General features: G+C 43.3%; 1 protein-coding gene across 1 annotated transcript in view; it reads left to right on the top strand.

Annotated features, from left to right (window-relative positions):
• The window catches only part of LOC135084865 (mothers against decapentaplegic homolog 3), a 33,074-nt gene that overhangs the window by 6,065 nt on the left and 9,017 nt on the right, over window positions 1-17,992 (top strand). Inside the window, exons 4-8 of the mRNA XM_063979603.1 lie at window positions 1,432-1,525; window positions 5,951-6,058; window positions 7,857-7,936; window positions 10,767-10,953; window positions 15,914-16,011. Of these exons, the coding sequence (XP_063835673.1) occupies window positions 1,432-1,525; window positions 5,951-6,058; window positions 7,857-7,936; window positions 10,767-10,953; window positions 15,914-16,011 (567 nt within the window). The remainder of the gene's footprint in view (window positions 1-1,431; window positions 1,526-5,950; window positions 6,059-7,856; window positions 7,937-10,766; window positions 10,954-15,913; window positions 16,012-17,992) is intronic.

The raw sequence follows: 17,992 nt of genomic DNA, 5'->3' as shown, positions 1-17,992 counted from the left end.
ACTGGTGATGCGAGGGGTTTGTTACGTATTTGTTTTAAGAGAAATTAAATAGAAAATGCGATGCGGGAATAGAATAACTGTGTGAGTTGCCGAGGAAGGAGTTTACCCGATATATTGGGATTATGTGAGACTCATGCACTGACCTGGTAACAGCGACACCGGGCTCCCTATCCCAGTTCCAGCACTCCTCGAGGCAATCCAATATCAGAGGGCGTCGGTCGAACAGCGAAAAACACTGCACTTCGCACAAAATCACCAAACGATAAAATAAAATAGTTTTTTGTAGCGGCGTAGATGCACACGTGAAAAATGGAGTATGGGCAACGGGCAACTGTCTTTTTCCTTTCAAATGTTTGGTAGGCGGCGCAACAGTTTACGCCGCGGAGAAATAGATGGCGTTAGACGCCAGGGAACTTTGGAGGAATTGTCGGGAAGATGCACGCATGTATACCAACGGTAGAACATGAGAACTCTTGTTGCCAACATAAGCGCGCAAACACAAACAAACAAACAAAGTTTTCCTCTTTATAAGTGTAGATTTTTTTTTGGTTCGCAAATGCTATACGTAAACAAACATTAGTTAGGTAGTTAGTAATGACTATACCTAGTGCATTTCATGGTGATAATATGTATTATGGATTCAGAGTTTCAAAGTTCATTTTAGTATTTATCACCAAGGTATCCAAGTGGCAGGTACAGTAGATACTAACTTACGTACTACCAATTTTGTTTTGAGAAATTATTAAGGTAAAAGACCCGACCATGGGACGGGTTATGTAGATGTCCTGAATATTGCGAGTAATAAAAAAAATCTAGACTATAAATCCTTCTTTTTCTTTTTTAATACATAATTTGATACCTTTTAGAGTAAAAAGGCGCTTTATAAGTTCAATTTTAATGCAATTTAAAGAGAAAACAATAAAGACTGACTGATTATAATAACGTTTTCTTTATTTTTCCCTCAAAATATGAGCCTTATAAGGAAGTTTCGGATTCGGTTTCGGTTTCGGCCGAAATAGACACCGTTGCCGAAATTCGTTTTCGGTTTCGGTCGTAAAACTAGTTTCGGTCGGACACTAATCTATGATTTAAACTTTAGATCATAGACCCTTTAGAATCTAAAGGTTCAATTTTAAAAAACCTTGGGTCACATCTCCTGTTTTCGTCCACCTCTTTATCCGCGTCCAAACGATACAACTGTGATCTAAAGGTTAATTTTTTTTCAAATCAAATCAAATCAATTCAAATTTGTTTCTCTATTGCAGCCCTCCCACCAATCCTAGTTCCCGCTGTGGGGAGGGAAAAAGAACTTAGGGTCACATCTCCTGTTTTCGTCCACCTCTTTATTCGCGTCCAAACGATAGATGTGTTTTTTTTTGTTTTTTTTTTTTTTCAAATCAAATCAATTCAACGTTTCATTCTCTATTGCAGCCCTCCCACCGATCCTAGTCCCCCGCTGCGGGGAGGGAGAGGTGCGCGCGCCGCCGCCCTACACCGACTACCATCATCACGAGCACACGGACGCGTGAGTTTGTGGCTTATGTGTATAGCAATAAGGTTGGGTTTCCTATGAAGTTGAATGAACATTAAGGTTGGATTTCCTATGAAGATTTGAAATGAATATGAGTGAGATATGTAGCGAAGCTGTAAAACGATTTTAACTCGGTCACACGGACGCGTGAGTTTGTGTCTTATGTACATAGCGTTAAGGTTGGATATAGTATGCCGCTGCGAAGAGGGTCTACATTGATTACCATCACCACGAGCACACGGACGCGTGAGTTTGTTTCTTATGTACATAGCGTTAAGGTTGGATATCGTACGCCGCTGCGAGAAGGGTCTACACTGACTATAGTCCGGTCACCGAGCACGTAGAATTTCGTCCAATGACCCCAAGCTACTAATCCTTATCGCTCGCGCGTAATTATATTGCTATCGCGCTCGCACACTCGCTGTGGCCGCCCGTCGCACAGTTGCGATAGCAATATAATTACGCGCGAGCGATAAGGATGGGTAGCCTGGGGTCATTGAACGAAATTCTACGTGCTCGGCGACAGGGCTTTACCATTACCACGAGCACACCGACGCGTGAGTTTGTGGCTTATGTTCATAGCGTTAAGGTTGGATTTCATTTGACCACCGCTGCTCGTGCTCGGCTGAAAATGAGTGGAGTAAAGATTTTGTGTCTTATCTACATAGCATTAAGGTTGGATATAATTTTACATGTTCAGCGTGCCTTCCTACACCGACTACCATCACCACGAGCACACGGACGTGTGAGTTTGTGGCTTATGTACATAGCAATAAGGTTGGATGTCCTATGAAGATGTGCTACGAAGATGAGTGAGATATGTTGCGAAGCTGTAAAAACTAGTTTGGGTCTTATGCGCATGGCATTAAGGTTGGATTTCCACTATTTCACCGATCCTCGTGCCCCCTAGCTATACTGTCATTACCAAGAGCACGCGGACGCGTGAGTTTGTGTCTTATGTACATAGTATTAAGGTTGGATATAGTATACCGCTGCGAAGAGAGTCTACACTGACCGACTACCATCACCACGAGCACACGGACGCGTGAGTTTGTGGCTTATGTACATAGCGTTAAGGTTGGATATCGCACGCCGCTGCGCGCGTAATTATATTGCTATCGCGCTCGCACACTCGCTGTGGCCGCCCGTCGCGACAGCAATATAATTACGCGCGAGCGATAAGGATGGGTAGCCTGGGGTCATTGAACGAAATTCTACGTGCTCGGCGACCGGGCTTTACCATCACGACGAGCACACGGACGCGTGAGTTTGTGGCTTACTTACGTAGCTATAAGGTTGGATTTCATTTAACCACCGCTGCTCGTGCTCGGCTGAAAATGAGTGTAGTAAGTCTTATCTACATAGCATTAGGGTTGGATATAATTTTACATGTTCAGCGTGCCTTCCTACACCGACTACCATCGCCACGAGCACACGGACGCGTGAGTTTGTGGCTTATGTACATAGCGTTAAGGTTGGTCCTATAAAGATGTGCTACGAAGATGAGTGAGATATGTTGCGAAGCTGTAAAAACTAGTTTGGGTCTTATGCGCATGGCATTAAGGTTGGATTTCCACTATTTCACCGATCCTCGTGCCCCCTAGCTATACTGTCATTACCAAGAGCACACGGACGCGTGAGTTTGTGTCTTATGTACATAGCAATAAGGTCGGGTTTCATTTAACCACATCGTGCTCAATAAGCAAACTTCGCGGCGCACTGTAGCAGACGAGGCGAAGAAAATCGGCTAGACTTGGACACGGATGCGTGAGTTTGAGGCTTATGCACATAGCGTTAAAGTTGGATTTCACTTTAGGAGTTTAGCGCGCGCCGTACAAACGTCTACCATCATCAGGAGCACACGGACGCGTGAGTTTGTGGCTTAATTTCATAGCAATAAGGTCGGGAGTCGGGTTTCCTTTGAAGATGACAGAACATTAAGGTTGGATTTCGTGTGCGCGCCGCCGCCCTACACCGACTACCATCGCCACGAGCACACGGACGCGTGAGTTTGTGGCTTATGTATATAGCGTTAAGGTTGCAAATTACAATTCACTATTCCACTGATCTTCATACCCCTAACTGCCCTAGCTAGACTATGGCCAGGCCTGTTCATCTCCGCGAGTTTACATCGAAAACAAAACACGCACGATGGCCCACCTACAGGATACTATTCGACAAGGCCTCACATACGAGCGAACATTGACTCACGCACGCGTATTCTTGTGTATGATGGAAGAAAACAAAGAAAATGGTGTACTAAATACTGTGCAGTATTTAACTGCCTAAATAATAATAAAAACACAGAATGTACTTTTTTAAGTTGCCTCAAGACTCTGAGAGGTAAATAAGTAGTTAATATTATTCATGATAATTCATGCTAAATCATGTATTTCCTCCGTCATTTTCCGCAGTTTGGCACCTCACGTCACATCATTTTACCGAAGTCAGCCCTATAGCTTCGGCGTAGTGCCGATCACTGACGTTTGTCAACAAAATGGTGCTTGACTCTTGAGACAGGCTAAATTACACCATATTGTTAATGACATTGAGCATACATTTTTTTAAATACCTTCGCGAAGTAAAACTTCTGTACGAAGTACTTATTATTATTCTGTGGTACTACATACAGAAGTTTTACTTCGCGAAGGTATTTAAAAAAATGTATGCTCAATGTCATTAACAATATGGTGTAATTTAGCCTGTTTCAAGAGTCAAGCACCATTTTGTTGACAAACGTCAGTGATCGGCATTGCGCCGAAACTATAGGGCTGACTTCGGTAAAATGAAGTGACGTGAGGTGCCAAACTGCAGAAAATGGCGGAGGAAATACATGATTTAGCATGAATTATCATGAATAATATTAACTACTTATTTACCTCTCAATGTTTTGAGGCAACTTAAAAAAGTACATTCTGTGTTTTTATTATTATTTAGGCAGTTAAATACTGCACAGTATTTAGTACACCATTTTCTTTATTTTCTTCCATCATACTCAAGAATACGCGTGCGTGAGTCAATGTTCGCTCGTATGTGAGGCCTTGTCGAATAGTATCCTGTAGGTGGGCCATCGTGCGTGTTTTGTTTTCGATGTAAACTCGCGGAGATGAACAGGCCTGATAGCGCTAAGGTTGGATTTCATGTGACCACCGCTGATGGTCGGCTGAAAACGAGTGGAGTAAAGATTTTGTGTCTTATCCACATAGCATTAAGGTCGAATATCGTTCACCGCTGCGAGGACGGTCTACCTGCACACGGACGCGTGAGTTTGTGGCTTATGTACATAGCGCTAAGGTTGGACTTCCTATAAAGATGTGCTACGAAGATGAGTGAGATATGTTGCGAAGCTGTAAAAACTAGTTTGGGTCTTATGCGCATGGCATTAAGGTTGGATTTCCACTATTTCACCGATCCTCGTGCCCCCTAGCTATACTGTCATTACCAAGAGCACACGGACGCGTGAGTTTGTGTCTTATGTTCATAGCATTAAGGTTGGATATCGTACGCCGCTGCGGAGGGACTACACCAGACTCTCATCACCACGAGCACACGGACGCGTGAGTTTGTGGCTTATGTATATATAGCGTTAAGGTTGCAAATTACAATTCACTATTCCACTGATCTTCATACCTCTAGCTGCCCTAGCTAGACTAATGGCTAAGAACTCATGGCGCGATTTTCACCCGCGCCCGCGGCGGTTGCGGGCCCGCAGCTTCTGTAGAATGCAGATACAAATGTAAAAACTAATGCACAACTCACGACGCGGTTTTCGCCCGCAGCGGGCGCGGTTGTAATCGGGTCCCGCTCGGCGGTTTTCGCCCGCGCGAAAACCGAGCGGGCGGGCGACCATTTTGTACCAGTGACTTAGCACGCGGCGCAATTTTAAATCGATTAAATGAGTTCTTAGAATAACCGCGCAAATAACCGCTCCCGTGAGTTTTGAAATAAAACCGCAATTCCACAACCGCAATCAATCAGCGGTTTATGTCTTCATGAACAGAACAGGTAGGTGTTGAAATTTTTACAAGACTTGCCTGTTACTACCAAAAAATTATTTGCAGTGGCCCTATATCAAATGATGCTACCAATACCTCTATGTATATAGGTAAAGGCCGGTCTGTGAGCACGTAGAATTTTGTCCAATGACCCCAAGCTACCCATCCTTATCGCTCGCGCGTAATTATATTGCTGTCGCGACTGTGCGACGGGCGCCCGCAGTGAGTGTACGAGCGTGACAGCAATACAATTACGCGCGAGCGATAAGGATTAGTAGCTTGGGGTCATTGGACAAAATTCTACGTGCTCGCAGACCAGACTATACCATGATTTGATATGGGTAGTTATAAAATTAAGTGAGTACTACCAGTAACACAACTTCATATTTAGAAATTTCAATAATTCGTTTCGTTTTGCCCACAGCGTGATGCAGAGCGGCGGCGTGGTGGGCGTGGGCGTGGGAGGTCACAGCGCTATGTACCTGGAGGCCACGCTTGGACAACACGTGCCCAGCAACACCACTGTGCATGTGTGAGTATAGATCATCGCTCGTTTCAACCAAATGACGTCCACTGCTGGACAACACGTGCCCAGCAACACCACTGTGCATGTGTGAGTATAGATCATCGCTCGTTTCAACCAAATGACGTCCACTGCTGGACAACACGTGCCCAGCAACACCACTGTGCATGTGTGAGTATAGATCATCGCTCGTTTCAGCCAAATGACGTCCACTGCTGGACAACACGTGCCCAGCAACACCACTGTGCATGTGTGAGTATAGATCGTCGTTCGTTTTAGCCAAATGACGTCCACTGCTGGACAACACGTGCCCAGCAACACCACTGTGCATGTGTGAGTATAGATCGTCGTTCGTTTTAGCCAAATGACGTCCACTGCTGGACAACACGTGCCCAGCAACACCACTGTGCATGTGTGAGTATAGAATCATCGTTCGTTTCAGCCAAATGACGTCCACTGCTGGACAACACGTGCCCAGCAACACCACTGTGCATGTGTGAGTATAGATCATCGTTCGTTTTCAGCCAAATGACGTCCACTGCTGGACAACACGTGCCCAGCAACACCACTGTGCATGTGTGAGTATAGATCGTCGTTCGTTTTAGCCAAATGACGTCCACTGCTGGACAATACGTGCCCAGCAACACCACTGTGCATGTGTGAGTATAGATCGTCGTTCGTTTCAGCCAAATGACGTCCACTGCTGGACAACACGTGCCCAGCAACACCACTGTGCATGTGTGAGTATAGATCATCGTTCGTTTTCAGCCAAATGACGTCCACTGCTGGACAACACGTGCCCAGCAACACCACTGTGCATGTGTGAGTATAGATCGTCGTTCGTTTTAGCCAAATGACGTCCACTGCTGGACAATACGTGCCCAGCAACACCACTGTGCATGTGTGAGTATAGATCGTCGTTCGTTTCAGCCAAATGACGTCCACTGCTGGACAAAGGCCTGCCCCAAGAATTTCCACAGTGACCGGTCCTGCACTGCCCGCATTCAAGATTCCAGGCACCTCCCGCGACCTTCACCAGATCGTCCGTCCACCTAGTGGGGGGCCCACACTACGTCTTCCGGCCCAGATAGAATCATTATTATCAAGAAATATAGTCTCTGGAGCACATCCCTCTATTTTGATTTGGCCTACACTCCCAACGCTAGACTTACTTCAACTAAGTTGGACCGTACCGTTTCGTTCTTTTCAGCCAAATGATGTCCACTACTGGGGCTCAAAGTCCTCCCCCAGGCATTTCCATAACTACGTTTATTTCATAACTTGAACCTTACATTATTATAGGTTTACATTCCATTTAAACAGTTTTATTTAATTAATCCGTAAGTATTTCCCTTGTTTGCGGCCCCACTTGGTTAAAAGCCCCTTGAACCTTACATGCAGAGTTATAAAGATTATTATCGCTTGCTACAAAAGCTCATCAATGGTTTACCATCGCCGCCTCTCTGTCACATTTGGCCCTACCAAATTTAAATCTTATTTCTTTTGCATAAATATCACTATCACTTGTCGCAGGATCTCATCAACGGTAGAAGAGAAGATACTACATTTTCTTCAACTAACTTTGAACCTTATGTCCAAGACTTTAAAGACCATTATCGCTTGCCACAGGAGCTCATCAACGCCCGTCTGCTCCAGTTTCAACCAATTTTCGACAAATTTTCCTGAACCAATTTTGAACCTTACGCACAGAGTTATAAAGACCATTGTCGCTTGCCACAGGAGCTCATTTCCTTCAACTAACTTTAAACCTTATGTCCAAGACTTTAAAGACCATTATCGCTTGCAGGAGCTCATCGACTGTCGAGACCCCGCCCCCCGGGTATATCAGCGAAGACGGCGACCCGATGGACCACAATGACAACATGAGTGAGTTTGTACACAATTTTACTGTTTGTTCATATAAAATAGACCTTATGTATTTTTAATAGATGCGATTTTTCAACAAAAATAAGAAGTATCACAAACATTACTGTGAGGTCTCACAGTGCGCGTGGACGCACAGGGTGACACACAAACCAATCACAGAGCTCTATTCAACGCTGTTCGATTTGCTGCTTGACTTGAGCAAGCATCGTTTGTGAAGACGGGTGTTAGGTGCTGTTGGACACTAAAGCCCGGTCTGTGAGCACGTAGAATTTTGTCCAATGACCCCAAGCTACCCATCCTTATCGCTCGCGCGCAATTATATTGCTGTCGCGACTGTGCGACGGGCGCCCGCAGTGAGTGTGCGAGCGCGACAGCAACATAATTACGCGCGAGCGATAAGGATGGGTAGCTTGGGGTCATTGGACAAAATTCTACATGCTCGGCGACCGCGCTTTAGTCTGTATGGAACAAAAATAAGTAATTTTTATACCGATGTTATAGGTATTTTTATCTACATTACCATGAAACCCTAACATAAAGTTAATATACCTAGCGAAATAGAGCAACAACGAGCGAGCGAGATGTCACTAGCAACAACACTTTGTGATAAAAAGAGATGCGTGATGCCGTCGCCGTCACGTCAAACAGAACCGTTTTTTGGAACTATTTGACAGTTCGAAGGAACTTAATGGCACGCTGAAAATTTGAATTTTCAGAATTTATGTGAGTGAAATCTTGAATGTTTATCAGAAATAGTGCTTCAGAAACATGCTGACTGGTTCAGTGATTGATAAAATGTAATTGGTACAAAACATAAAAAATAATCCTGACACTCGCACACAAATGATATATCCATCATCGGCGAACCAGACGCAGGTTAGCGTACCATCCCTATATTGTTGACATTCCACCAGCTCGCACTAAGCGTTTCGATGACTCTTTTATAATGCGAACAGCTAGGGACTGGAATTCGTTGCCTGCTGCTGTCTTTCCCGAAGACTATAATCCGGGCCTCTTCAAGGCGAGAGTGAATAAGCACTTACAGGGCAGATATGTACCATCCTAGACTGCATCCCACTTAACATCAGGTGCGATTGTGGTCAAATACCTGCCTTGTTATGCATAAAAAAAATATCCAGTGTTGAATTTTGTTTTGAGCTGTTTTATGTAGCTAAATGGTTTAAAATAACAATCTAGACAATAATCTCCTTACACTGAACACAAATAAAACTAACTACATAACGTTTTCAATTACTTCATCTACTCAACCAGGCAGCAATTGTCAGCTTACGGCACACACTTGCGATGATCCTAATCCCAACCCCTTGAAGAAATGTAGTTGTCAACCTCTACAGAGAGTCCCCTATGCCAAGTACCTAGGAATTTATCTGGACCAACATCTGAACTGGCAAAAACAAATTGATATGTGCACTCAGCGCGTCCGGAAATTGTTATGGATTTTTAAATATCTGAGACACATCACTGACCGCGATCTTATATTATATATCTACACATCTCTGGTTCAATCCGTCTTAACATACTGCCTGCCGGTTTGGGGTGGTTCCCACAAAACAAAAATGATTAAGATAGAGAGAGCACAACGCTCACTTCTTAAAGTAATGACCTTTAATAAAATTACATTTAGGACCTCCCAACTGTATCTAGACTGTGATGTTCTGACTGTGAGACAACTTTACCTCTTAAAGTGTGTCCTTAAAACTCACAAATCGATTATTCCTGATCCCAAAATAATAAGTAAACGAAATCCATTTTCTGTGGCTCATGCCCCAACTGTAAATACTAAGTTTGCTCGTATGCAATTCAAATCTCAATCTATCATCGTATACAACAAAATAAATAGTAAACTAAAATATTACAACAAACCTTATTTTGAATGCAAATTTTTGGTTACATCTTGGCTAAAACAACTCGATTATAACGGCACGGAATCATTACTTACAGTTATTATGTAATTAACACTTCTATGGCTACTATCTACAAGTTAAAGGTGCGAACTGTGGACATAGTGTATACTTTTATCTTCTTTACAAGTATTTGTGTATTATTATTATTATTATTTACTTTCTTTCCGCCCGCGGCTTCACCTAGTTAGGTGTAGTTTTTATATAACCTATGACACTCAGCAATTTTGTGGCTTTCTATTGGTGAAATAACTTTTAAAATCGGTTCAGTAGATCCCGTGATTGCCCCTTGCAATTTAATAAATATACAAACACACAAACTTTACCTCTTTATAATATTAGTATAGATTATTTAATTACTTATATATCTACTTACTTATATGTCTATTTAATTCTACTTCTCACATATAACACTAACTCAAGTAACATTATTTAAGTAACATTTAACGTCATTTCAGCGAGTCTGTTTCCATTATTGTATTTAGACAGAGCGGTCTGATCCTAACACAAGTTGATAAAACTTAAAAGGATTAGATCCAAAACTTTGTTATGTGACTTGTTTGTATGAATAAAATATTTTGTATTTGTATTTTGTATTTGTATAACAATCATTATTTCAACCATTTGCTCTAGAAATTGAAACGTAATTCCGATTATTACCAGAGTAAATACAAATGAGTAGGTCATCTTTATAGAAACACACCGAGCGCGGTTTGTATGTGAGTACACACTGACAAAATTTAGCGGGAAGTTGCGTTGGAGTGTGTGCGTGCGCGCCGCATACGTATTGGCGCGCTCACATACAAACCGCGCTCGGTGCGTTTCTATGAAGATGACCTACTCATTTGTATTTACTCTGATATACGCTTGACTTTTCGATTGTTACGTTATTCTACTTACTATTTCAGACCTAACCCGCTTAACTCCCTCCCCGCCGCATCTGGCGGCCGAGGCGGCGCCGGTGCTGTACCACGAGCCGGCCTTCTGGTGCAGCATCAGCTACTACGAGCTCAACACGCGCGTCGGGGAGACCTTCCACGCCTCGCAGCCCTCCATCACCGTCGACGGGTTCACCGACCCCAGCAACAGCGAGAGGTGACGTCGCGACGTTTTACAGCGAATTTGAGACGAGAAACAGCTGACTATCGACTAATTTAGAGCTTTTGGGGTTGATGAACTGGGTTTATTTGACGTTTAGACAGCTAAAATCACCTCAAAAGTGACGTCACAACTTTTTAGGGCGCATTTGAGACGAAAAACAGCTGACTATCGAGTGATTTCGAGCTTTTGGGGTTGATGAACTGCGTTCATTTGCTCTTTTGACAGCTCAGATGACCCCAAGAGACGAGAAACAGATGACTGTCGACAGATTTTGGCCGCTCGGGATCAATGACCTTCGATTATTTAACCTTTCGACAGCTAAAATCACCTCAAAAGTGACGTCACAACTTTTTGGAGCGAATTTGAGACGAAAAACAGGTGACTATCAGCTGTTTTCGAACGTTTGGGGTTGATGAACTTCGTTCATTTGCTCTTTTGACAGCTACGGTGACCCCAAAGATGGTGCGAGTATGACGTCACGACGTTTTAGGACTGATTTTTGTCGAGAAACTGATGACTGTCAAGTAATTTAGAACACTTAGGGTCGTTGAACTTCTTTTGTTTACCTTTTTGACAATTTTATAGTGACTGAAAAGATGTTGAAAGTGACGTCACAACTTTTTAGGGCGGTATTTCGATAAAAAAACAAATGACTGTCGACGATTTCGAACGTTCTGGTTGATTGAACCTCCTGCAAGCCTCGACGCCCCCTCCCCGCCGCACCTGGCGGCCGAGGCGGCGCCGGTGCTGTACCACGAGCCGGCCTTCTGGTGCAGCATCAGCTACTACGAGCTCAACACGCGCGTCGGGGAGACCTTCCACGCCTCGCAGCCCTCCATCACCGTCGACGGGTTCACCGACCCCAGCAACAGCGAGAGGTGACGTCACGACGTGTTACAGCGAATTTGAGACGAGAAACAGCTGACTATCGGTGATTTAGAACGCTCGGGATCGATGACCTGCGTTTATTTGACGTTTAGACAGCTAAAATCACTTAAAAAGTGACGTCACAACTTTTTAGAGACAAAAACAGATGACTATCAGCTGTTTTCAAATGTTTAGGGTTGATGAACTGCATTTATATAACCTTTTGACAGCTAAAATCACTTAAAAAGTGACGTCACAACTTTTTGGAGCAAATTTCAGACAAAATACAGATGACTATCAGCTGTTTTCGAAGGATAAGGGTTGTTGAACTTCGTTCATTTGCTCTTTTGACAGCTCAGATGACCCCAAAAACTTTTTAGGCGTGATTTGAGACGAGAAACAGCTGACTGTCGAGTAATTTAGAACACTACGGGACGTTGAACTTCGTTCATTTGCTCTTTTGACAGCTACGGTGACCCCAATGATGGTGTGTGTATGACGTCACGACGTTTTAGGGATGTTTCGCGGCTAAAAAACAGATGACTGTCGGTGATTTAGAACACTTCGGGTCGTTAAACTTCTTTTGTTTACCTTTTTGGCAAATTTATAGTCATCCCAAAGATGTTGAGAGTGACGTCACAACTTTTTAGGGCGGTTTTGTGACAAAAAACAGATGACTCTCGACTATTTCGCACGTTCTGGTTGATTGAACCTCCTGCAAGCCTCGACGCCCCCTCCCCGCCGCACTGGCGGCCGAGGCGGCGCCGGTGCTGTACCACGAGCCGGCCTTCTGGTGCAGCATCAGCTACTACGAGCTCAACACGCGCGTCGGGGAGACCTTCCACGCCTCGCAGCCCTCCATCACCGTCGACGGGTTCACCGACCCCAGCAACAGCGAGAGGTGACGTCACGACGTTTTACAGCGAATTTGAGACGAAAAACAGCTGGCTGTAGACTGATTTCGGACGCTCGGGGTCTTTGAACTGCGTTTATTTGACCTTTCGGCAGCTAAATCACTTAAAAAGTGACGTCACAACTTTTTAGGGCTGATTTGCGACAAAAAACAGGTGACAATCAGCTGTTTTCGAACGCTTGGGGTCATTGAACTGCGTTCATTTGCTCTTTTGACAGCTCAGATGACCCCAAAAACTTTTTAAGTGTAATTTGAGACGAGAAACAGATGAATGTTTACAGATTTCGAACGCTTGGGGTTGTTGAACTTCGTTCATTTGCTCTTTTGACAGCTCAGATGACCCCAAGAGACGAGAAACAGATGACTATCGTGTGATTTCGAACGCTTGGGGTCGTTGAACTTCGTTCATTTGCTCTTTTGACAGCTACGGTGACCCCAAAGATGGTCTGTGTATGACGTCACAACGTTTTAGAGATGTTTCAGGTATGTTTCGTGGCAAAAAAACAGATGACTATCGGTGATTTCGAACACTTCGGGTTGTTGAACTTCTTTTGTTTACCTTTTTGACAATTTTATAGTGACTCCAAAGATGTTGAAAGTGACGTCATAACTTTCTGGGTCTGATTTGCGACAAAAAACAAATGACTGTCGGTGATTTCGAACGTTCTGGTTGATTGAACCTCCTGCAAGCCTCGACGCCCCCTCCCCGCCGCACTGGCGGCCGAGGCGGCGCCGGTGCTGTACCACGAGCCGGCCTTCTGGTGCAGCATCAGCTACTACGAGCTCAACACGCGCGTCGGGGAGACCTTCCACGCCTCGCAGCCCTCCATCACCGTCGACGGGTTCACCGACCCCAGCAACAGCGAGAGGTGACGTCACCACGTTTTACAGCGATTTCGAGACGAGAAACAGCTGACTATCGGTGATTTTGAACGCTCGGGATCGATGACCTTCGATTATTTGACCTTTCGGCAGCTAAAATCACTTAAAAAGTGACGTCACAACTTTTTAGGGCTGATTTGCGACAAAAAACAGATGACTATCAGCTGTTTTCGAACGCTTGGGGTCATTGAACTGCGTTCATTTGCTCTTTTGACAGCTCTGATGACCCCAAAAACTTTTTAGGTGTAATTTGAGACGAGAAACAGGTGACTATCTGCTGTTTTTGAACGCTTGGGGTCGTTGAACTTCTTTTGTTTACCTTTTTGACAATTTTATAGTGACCCCTAAGACGATGATAGTGACGTCACAACTTTGTAGGGCGGTTTCGCGACAAAAAACAAATGACTGTCGACGATTTCGAACGTTCTGGTTGATTGAACCTCCTGCAAGCCTCGACGCCCCCTCCCCGCCGCACTGGCGGCCGAGGCGGCGCCGGTGCTGTACCACGAGCCGGCCTTCTGGTGCAGCATCAGCTACTACGAGCTCAACACGCGCGTCGGGGAGACCTTCCACGCCTCGCAGCCCTCCATCACCGTCGACGGGTTCACCGACCCCAGCAACAGCGAGAGGTGACGTCACCACGTTTTACAGCGAATTTGAGACGAGAAACAGCTGAGCTATCGACTGATTTCGAGCTTTTGGGGTTGATGAACTGGGTTTATTTAACGTTTAGACAGCTAAAATCACTTACAAAGTGACGTCACAACTTTTTGGAGCAAATTTGAGACGTAAAACAGGTGACTATCAGCTGTTTTAGAACGTTTGGGGTTGATGAACTTCGTTCATTTGCTCTTTTGACAGCTCAGATGACCCCAAGAGAAGAGAAACAGATGACTATCGTGTGATTTCGAACGCTTGAGGTCGTTGAACTTCGTTCATTTGCTCTTTTGACAACTCAGATGACCCCAAGAGACGAGAAACAGATGACTGTCGACAGATTTCGAACGCTTGGGGTTGTTGAACTTCGTTCATTTGCTCTTTTGACAGCTACGGTGACCCCAAAGATGGTCTGTGTATGACGTCACGACGTTTTAGGGATGTTTCGCGGCTAAAAAACAGATGACTGTCGGTGATTTCGAACACTTCGGGACGTTGAACTTCGTTTGTTTACCTTTTTGTCAATCTTTAGTAACTCCAAAGATGTTGAAAGTGACGTCATAACTTTCTGGGTCTGATTTGCGACAAAAAACAAATGACTGTCGGTGATTTCGAACGTTCTGGTTGATTGAACCTCCTGCAAGCCTCGACGCCCCCTCCCCGCCGCACCTGGCGGCCGAGGCGGCGCCGGTGCTGTACCACGAGCCGGCCTTCTGGTGCAGCATCAGCTACTACGAGCTCAACACGCGCGTCGGGGAGACCTTCCACGCCTCGCAGCCCTCCATCACCGTCGACGGGTTCACCGACCCCAGCAACAGCGAGAGGTGACGTCACCACGTTTTACAGCGGATTTGAGACGGAAAACAGCTGACTATCGGTGATTTAGAACGCTCGGGATCGATGACCTTCGATTATTTGACCTTTCGGCAGCTAAAATCACTTAAAAAGTGACGTCACAACTTTTTGGAGCGAATTTTAGACTAAAAACAGTTGATTATCAGCTGTTTTCGAACGTTTGGGGTTGATGAACTTCGTTCATTTGCTCTTTTGACAGCTTAGATGACCGCAAAAACTTTTTAGGGCTGATTTGCGACAAAAAACAGGTGACTATCGGCTGATTTCGGACGATAAGGGTCAATGAACTGCGTTCATTTGCTCTTTTGACAGCTGAGATGACTCCGAAAACTTTTTAGGTGGGATTTGAGACGAGAAACGGATGAGACTCGAGTAATTTTGAACGCTTGGGGTTGTTGAATTTTATTTTTTTACCCTTTTGACAGCTACGGTGACTCCAAAGATGGTGAAAGTATGATGTATGACTGTTTTGCATGTTTTTTGAACAATAAAAAATGACTGTCGGTGATTTTGTACGCTTTGAGTCATCAAACTTCATCCATTTACCCTTTCGACAGCTGAGATGTCCCATGTTCTGGGACTGTTTTATTTTTAATACCTTGATTGTACCACATGAAGCAATAAAGATATTATGATTATGAGATGACTCCAAAAACTTTTAAGCGTGATTTGAGACAAGAAACAGCTGACTATCGACTGATATCGAACGATCGGGTTCGTTGAACTTCGTTCATTTGACCTTTTGACAGCTAAAATGACCTCAACGTTATTCTGTTTCAGGTTCTGTCTGGGTTTGCTGTCGAATGTGAATAGAAACGAAGTCGTCGAGCAAACGCGTCGACATATTGGGAAAGGCGTCAGATTGTATTATATTGGAGGTACGTAAAATACAGTGTGAGTCACGTTAAAGTGTACATATGAAAATAGATGAAACTAGACCTATTTTTATCGACAAAAAAGAGATCAAAAAATTTTTGAGATTTTTTTTTAATTTTTTATAGAATTTTTTTTCTTCCAATTACGTATTGTAAAGAAAACGTAATAACTTTTAAACTAAGCGGTATATCCTGATAAAATAAAAACAGTGATAATGCTAAATAACAGGCGATACTAAAAAAATACATAAAATACACAAAAATTGCCAACAAATAATAAAAAATGATACTTTTTGAAAAATATCTCCTTAAAAATTCGTGTTTTTTTGGTTATTTGATAAATTTCTCCAAAAAATGCCCCTATAACAGGTGGTTTTTATTGTTTTGTATTATTCTCTATCGTATTACCTTTGTAAAACCAAAAATTGCATGTCTCTATCCCTATCACAACATTTGCTATGATCGTTTGAACTAAGCCTTCAGGTCAGCGGTGGACATTTTGAACATTTACTTTAAATTAAATCATTACACCCTTTTTTGCTCTCTTTCTCTCTCTCTCTCTCTCACACACACACACACACACACACACACACACACACAAACTCTTTCCCTTTCTCTCACACTCTAATAGGTAGGTATATCAAATTTAATCGTAAAGTAACAATCACCACTGAGGTCTAGTGGTAAGACTACCTATTTAGGACAGCCAATTCCTCTGAGGTTTAGGGTTCCGGGTGAAGCTCGCTGATCATCCATCAGTTTCCAACTTTCCATCAGGTCAGATGAAGGGCAAAAGCTTCCTCGTTGTGGATAAAAAATGTTCTGTTCAGTTATTGTCTCTAAACGTGTTCTACGTAACGTAAACTTAGTGGATTGCAAACATTAGTTAGTCCTAAGAAAGAAAGTCAAAAACATGTAACGGAATCTCCGACTTACTACTTTAGTAGAGCGATTACAGAAAATAATGGCCTATTAAGTACATGTTTTTTTGTGTTATTATGAAAGTTTAGGAAACTGCGCAGTTTTTAAAATTATTTTGGACCTATGGAAATTCTTTTTTTTTCTCATACATTTCAGTTGAAAATTTTGGAATGTTCTGCTAAAAGCATATTTTTTATGTTTCTAGCAAAAATTTTGTATCTTGCATCAAAGATAGGAAGGTGATTATTTTTTTCAAATATCTGCAACTAATAGGGAATCTGTCAAAAAAAAGAAATCTGAGAAAAGTCAACCCAAAAAAAAGATAAAAAAAAAATTAAGCCACTAGGTCATAAAATTTGAAAAAATCTCAAAATTAACGATAACTTCTAAACTACGAAAAATCGTAGAACATACATGGGGGTGAAATCGATAGGTCTAGTCCTCACCTATCACCTGCCTTCGGCTTGACACCTTACAAGAAACACCCTGTAGATCGTTTCATCCACTCGGACGCGCCCCACCATTTTTGGTCTCGGTCGCGCGGGGTGCGGGGAGTTTGATCCGAGCAATCCGTATGGCATTATTGTAGTGTGCGTGTGCACTCATGGATCATTTAGCGTGTACCGATAACACTCAAACATTGGCGGAAGAATGGTGGGGCGCGTCTTCGTAGATAAAACGATCTAAAGCTCGGTCTGTAAGCACTTAGAATTTTGTCCAATAACCCAAAGCTACCCAAGCTTTTGGGGTCTTTATCGCTCGCGCGTAATTATATTGCTGTCGCGACTGTGCGACGGGCGCCCGCAGTGAGTGTGCGAGCGCGAATTCTACGTGCTTACAGACCTGACTATACAGTGTGAGTCACGTTAAAGTGTACATATGAAAATAGATGAAACTAGACCTATTTTTATCGACAAAAAAGAGGTCAAAAATTTTTTGAGATTTTTTTTTAATTTTTTATAGAATTTTTTTTCTTTTAATTACTTATTGTAAAGAAAACGTAATAACTTTTAAACCAAGCGATATATCCTGATAAAATAAAAACAGTAATAATGCTAAATAA

The sequence above is a fragment of the Ostrinia nubilalis genome, chromosome 27, assembly GCF_963855985.1.
Source record: "Ostrinia nubilalis chromosome 27, ilOstNubi1.1, whole genome shotgun sequence".
NCBI lineage: Eukaryota > Metazoa > Arthropoda > Insecta > Lepidoptera > Crambidae > Ostrinia > Ostrinia nubilalis.
This window is presented reverse-complemented; position numbering and strand designations above follow the sequence as displayed.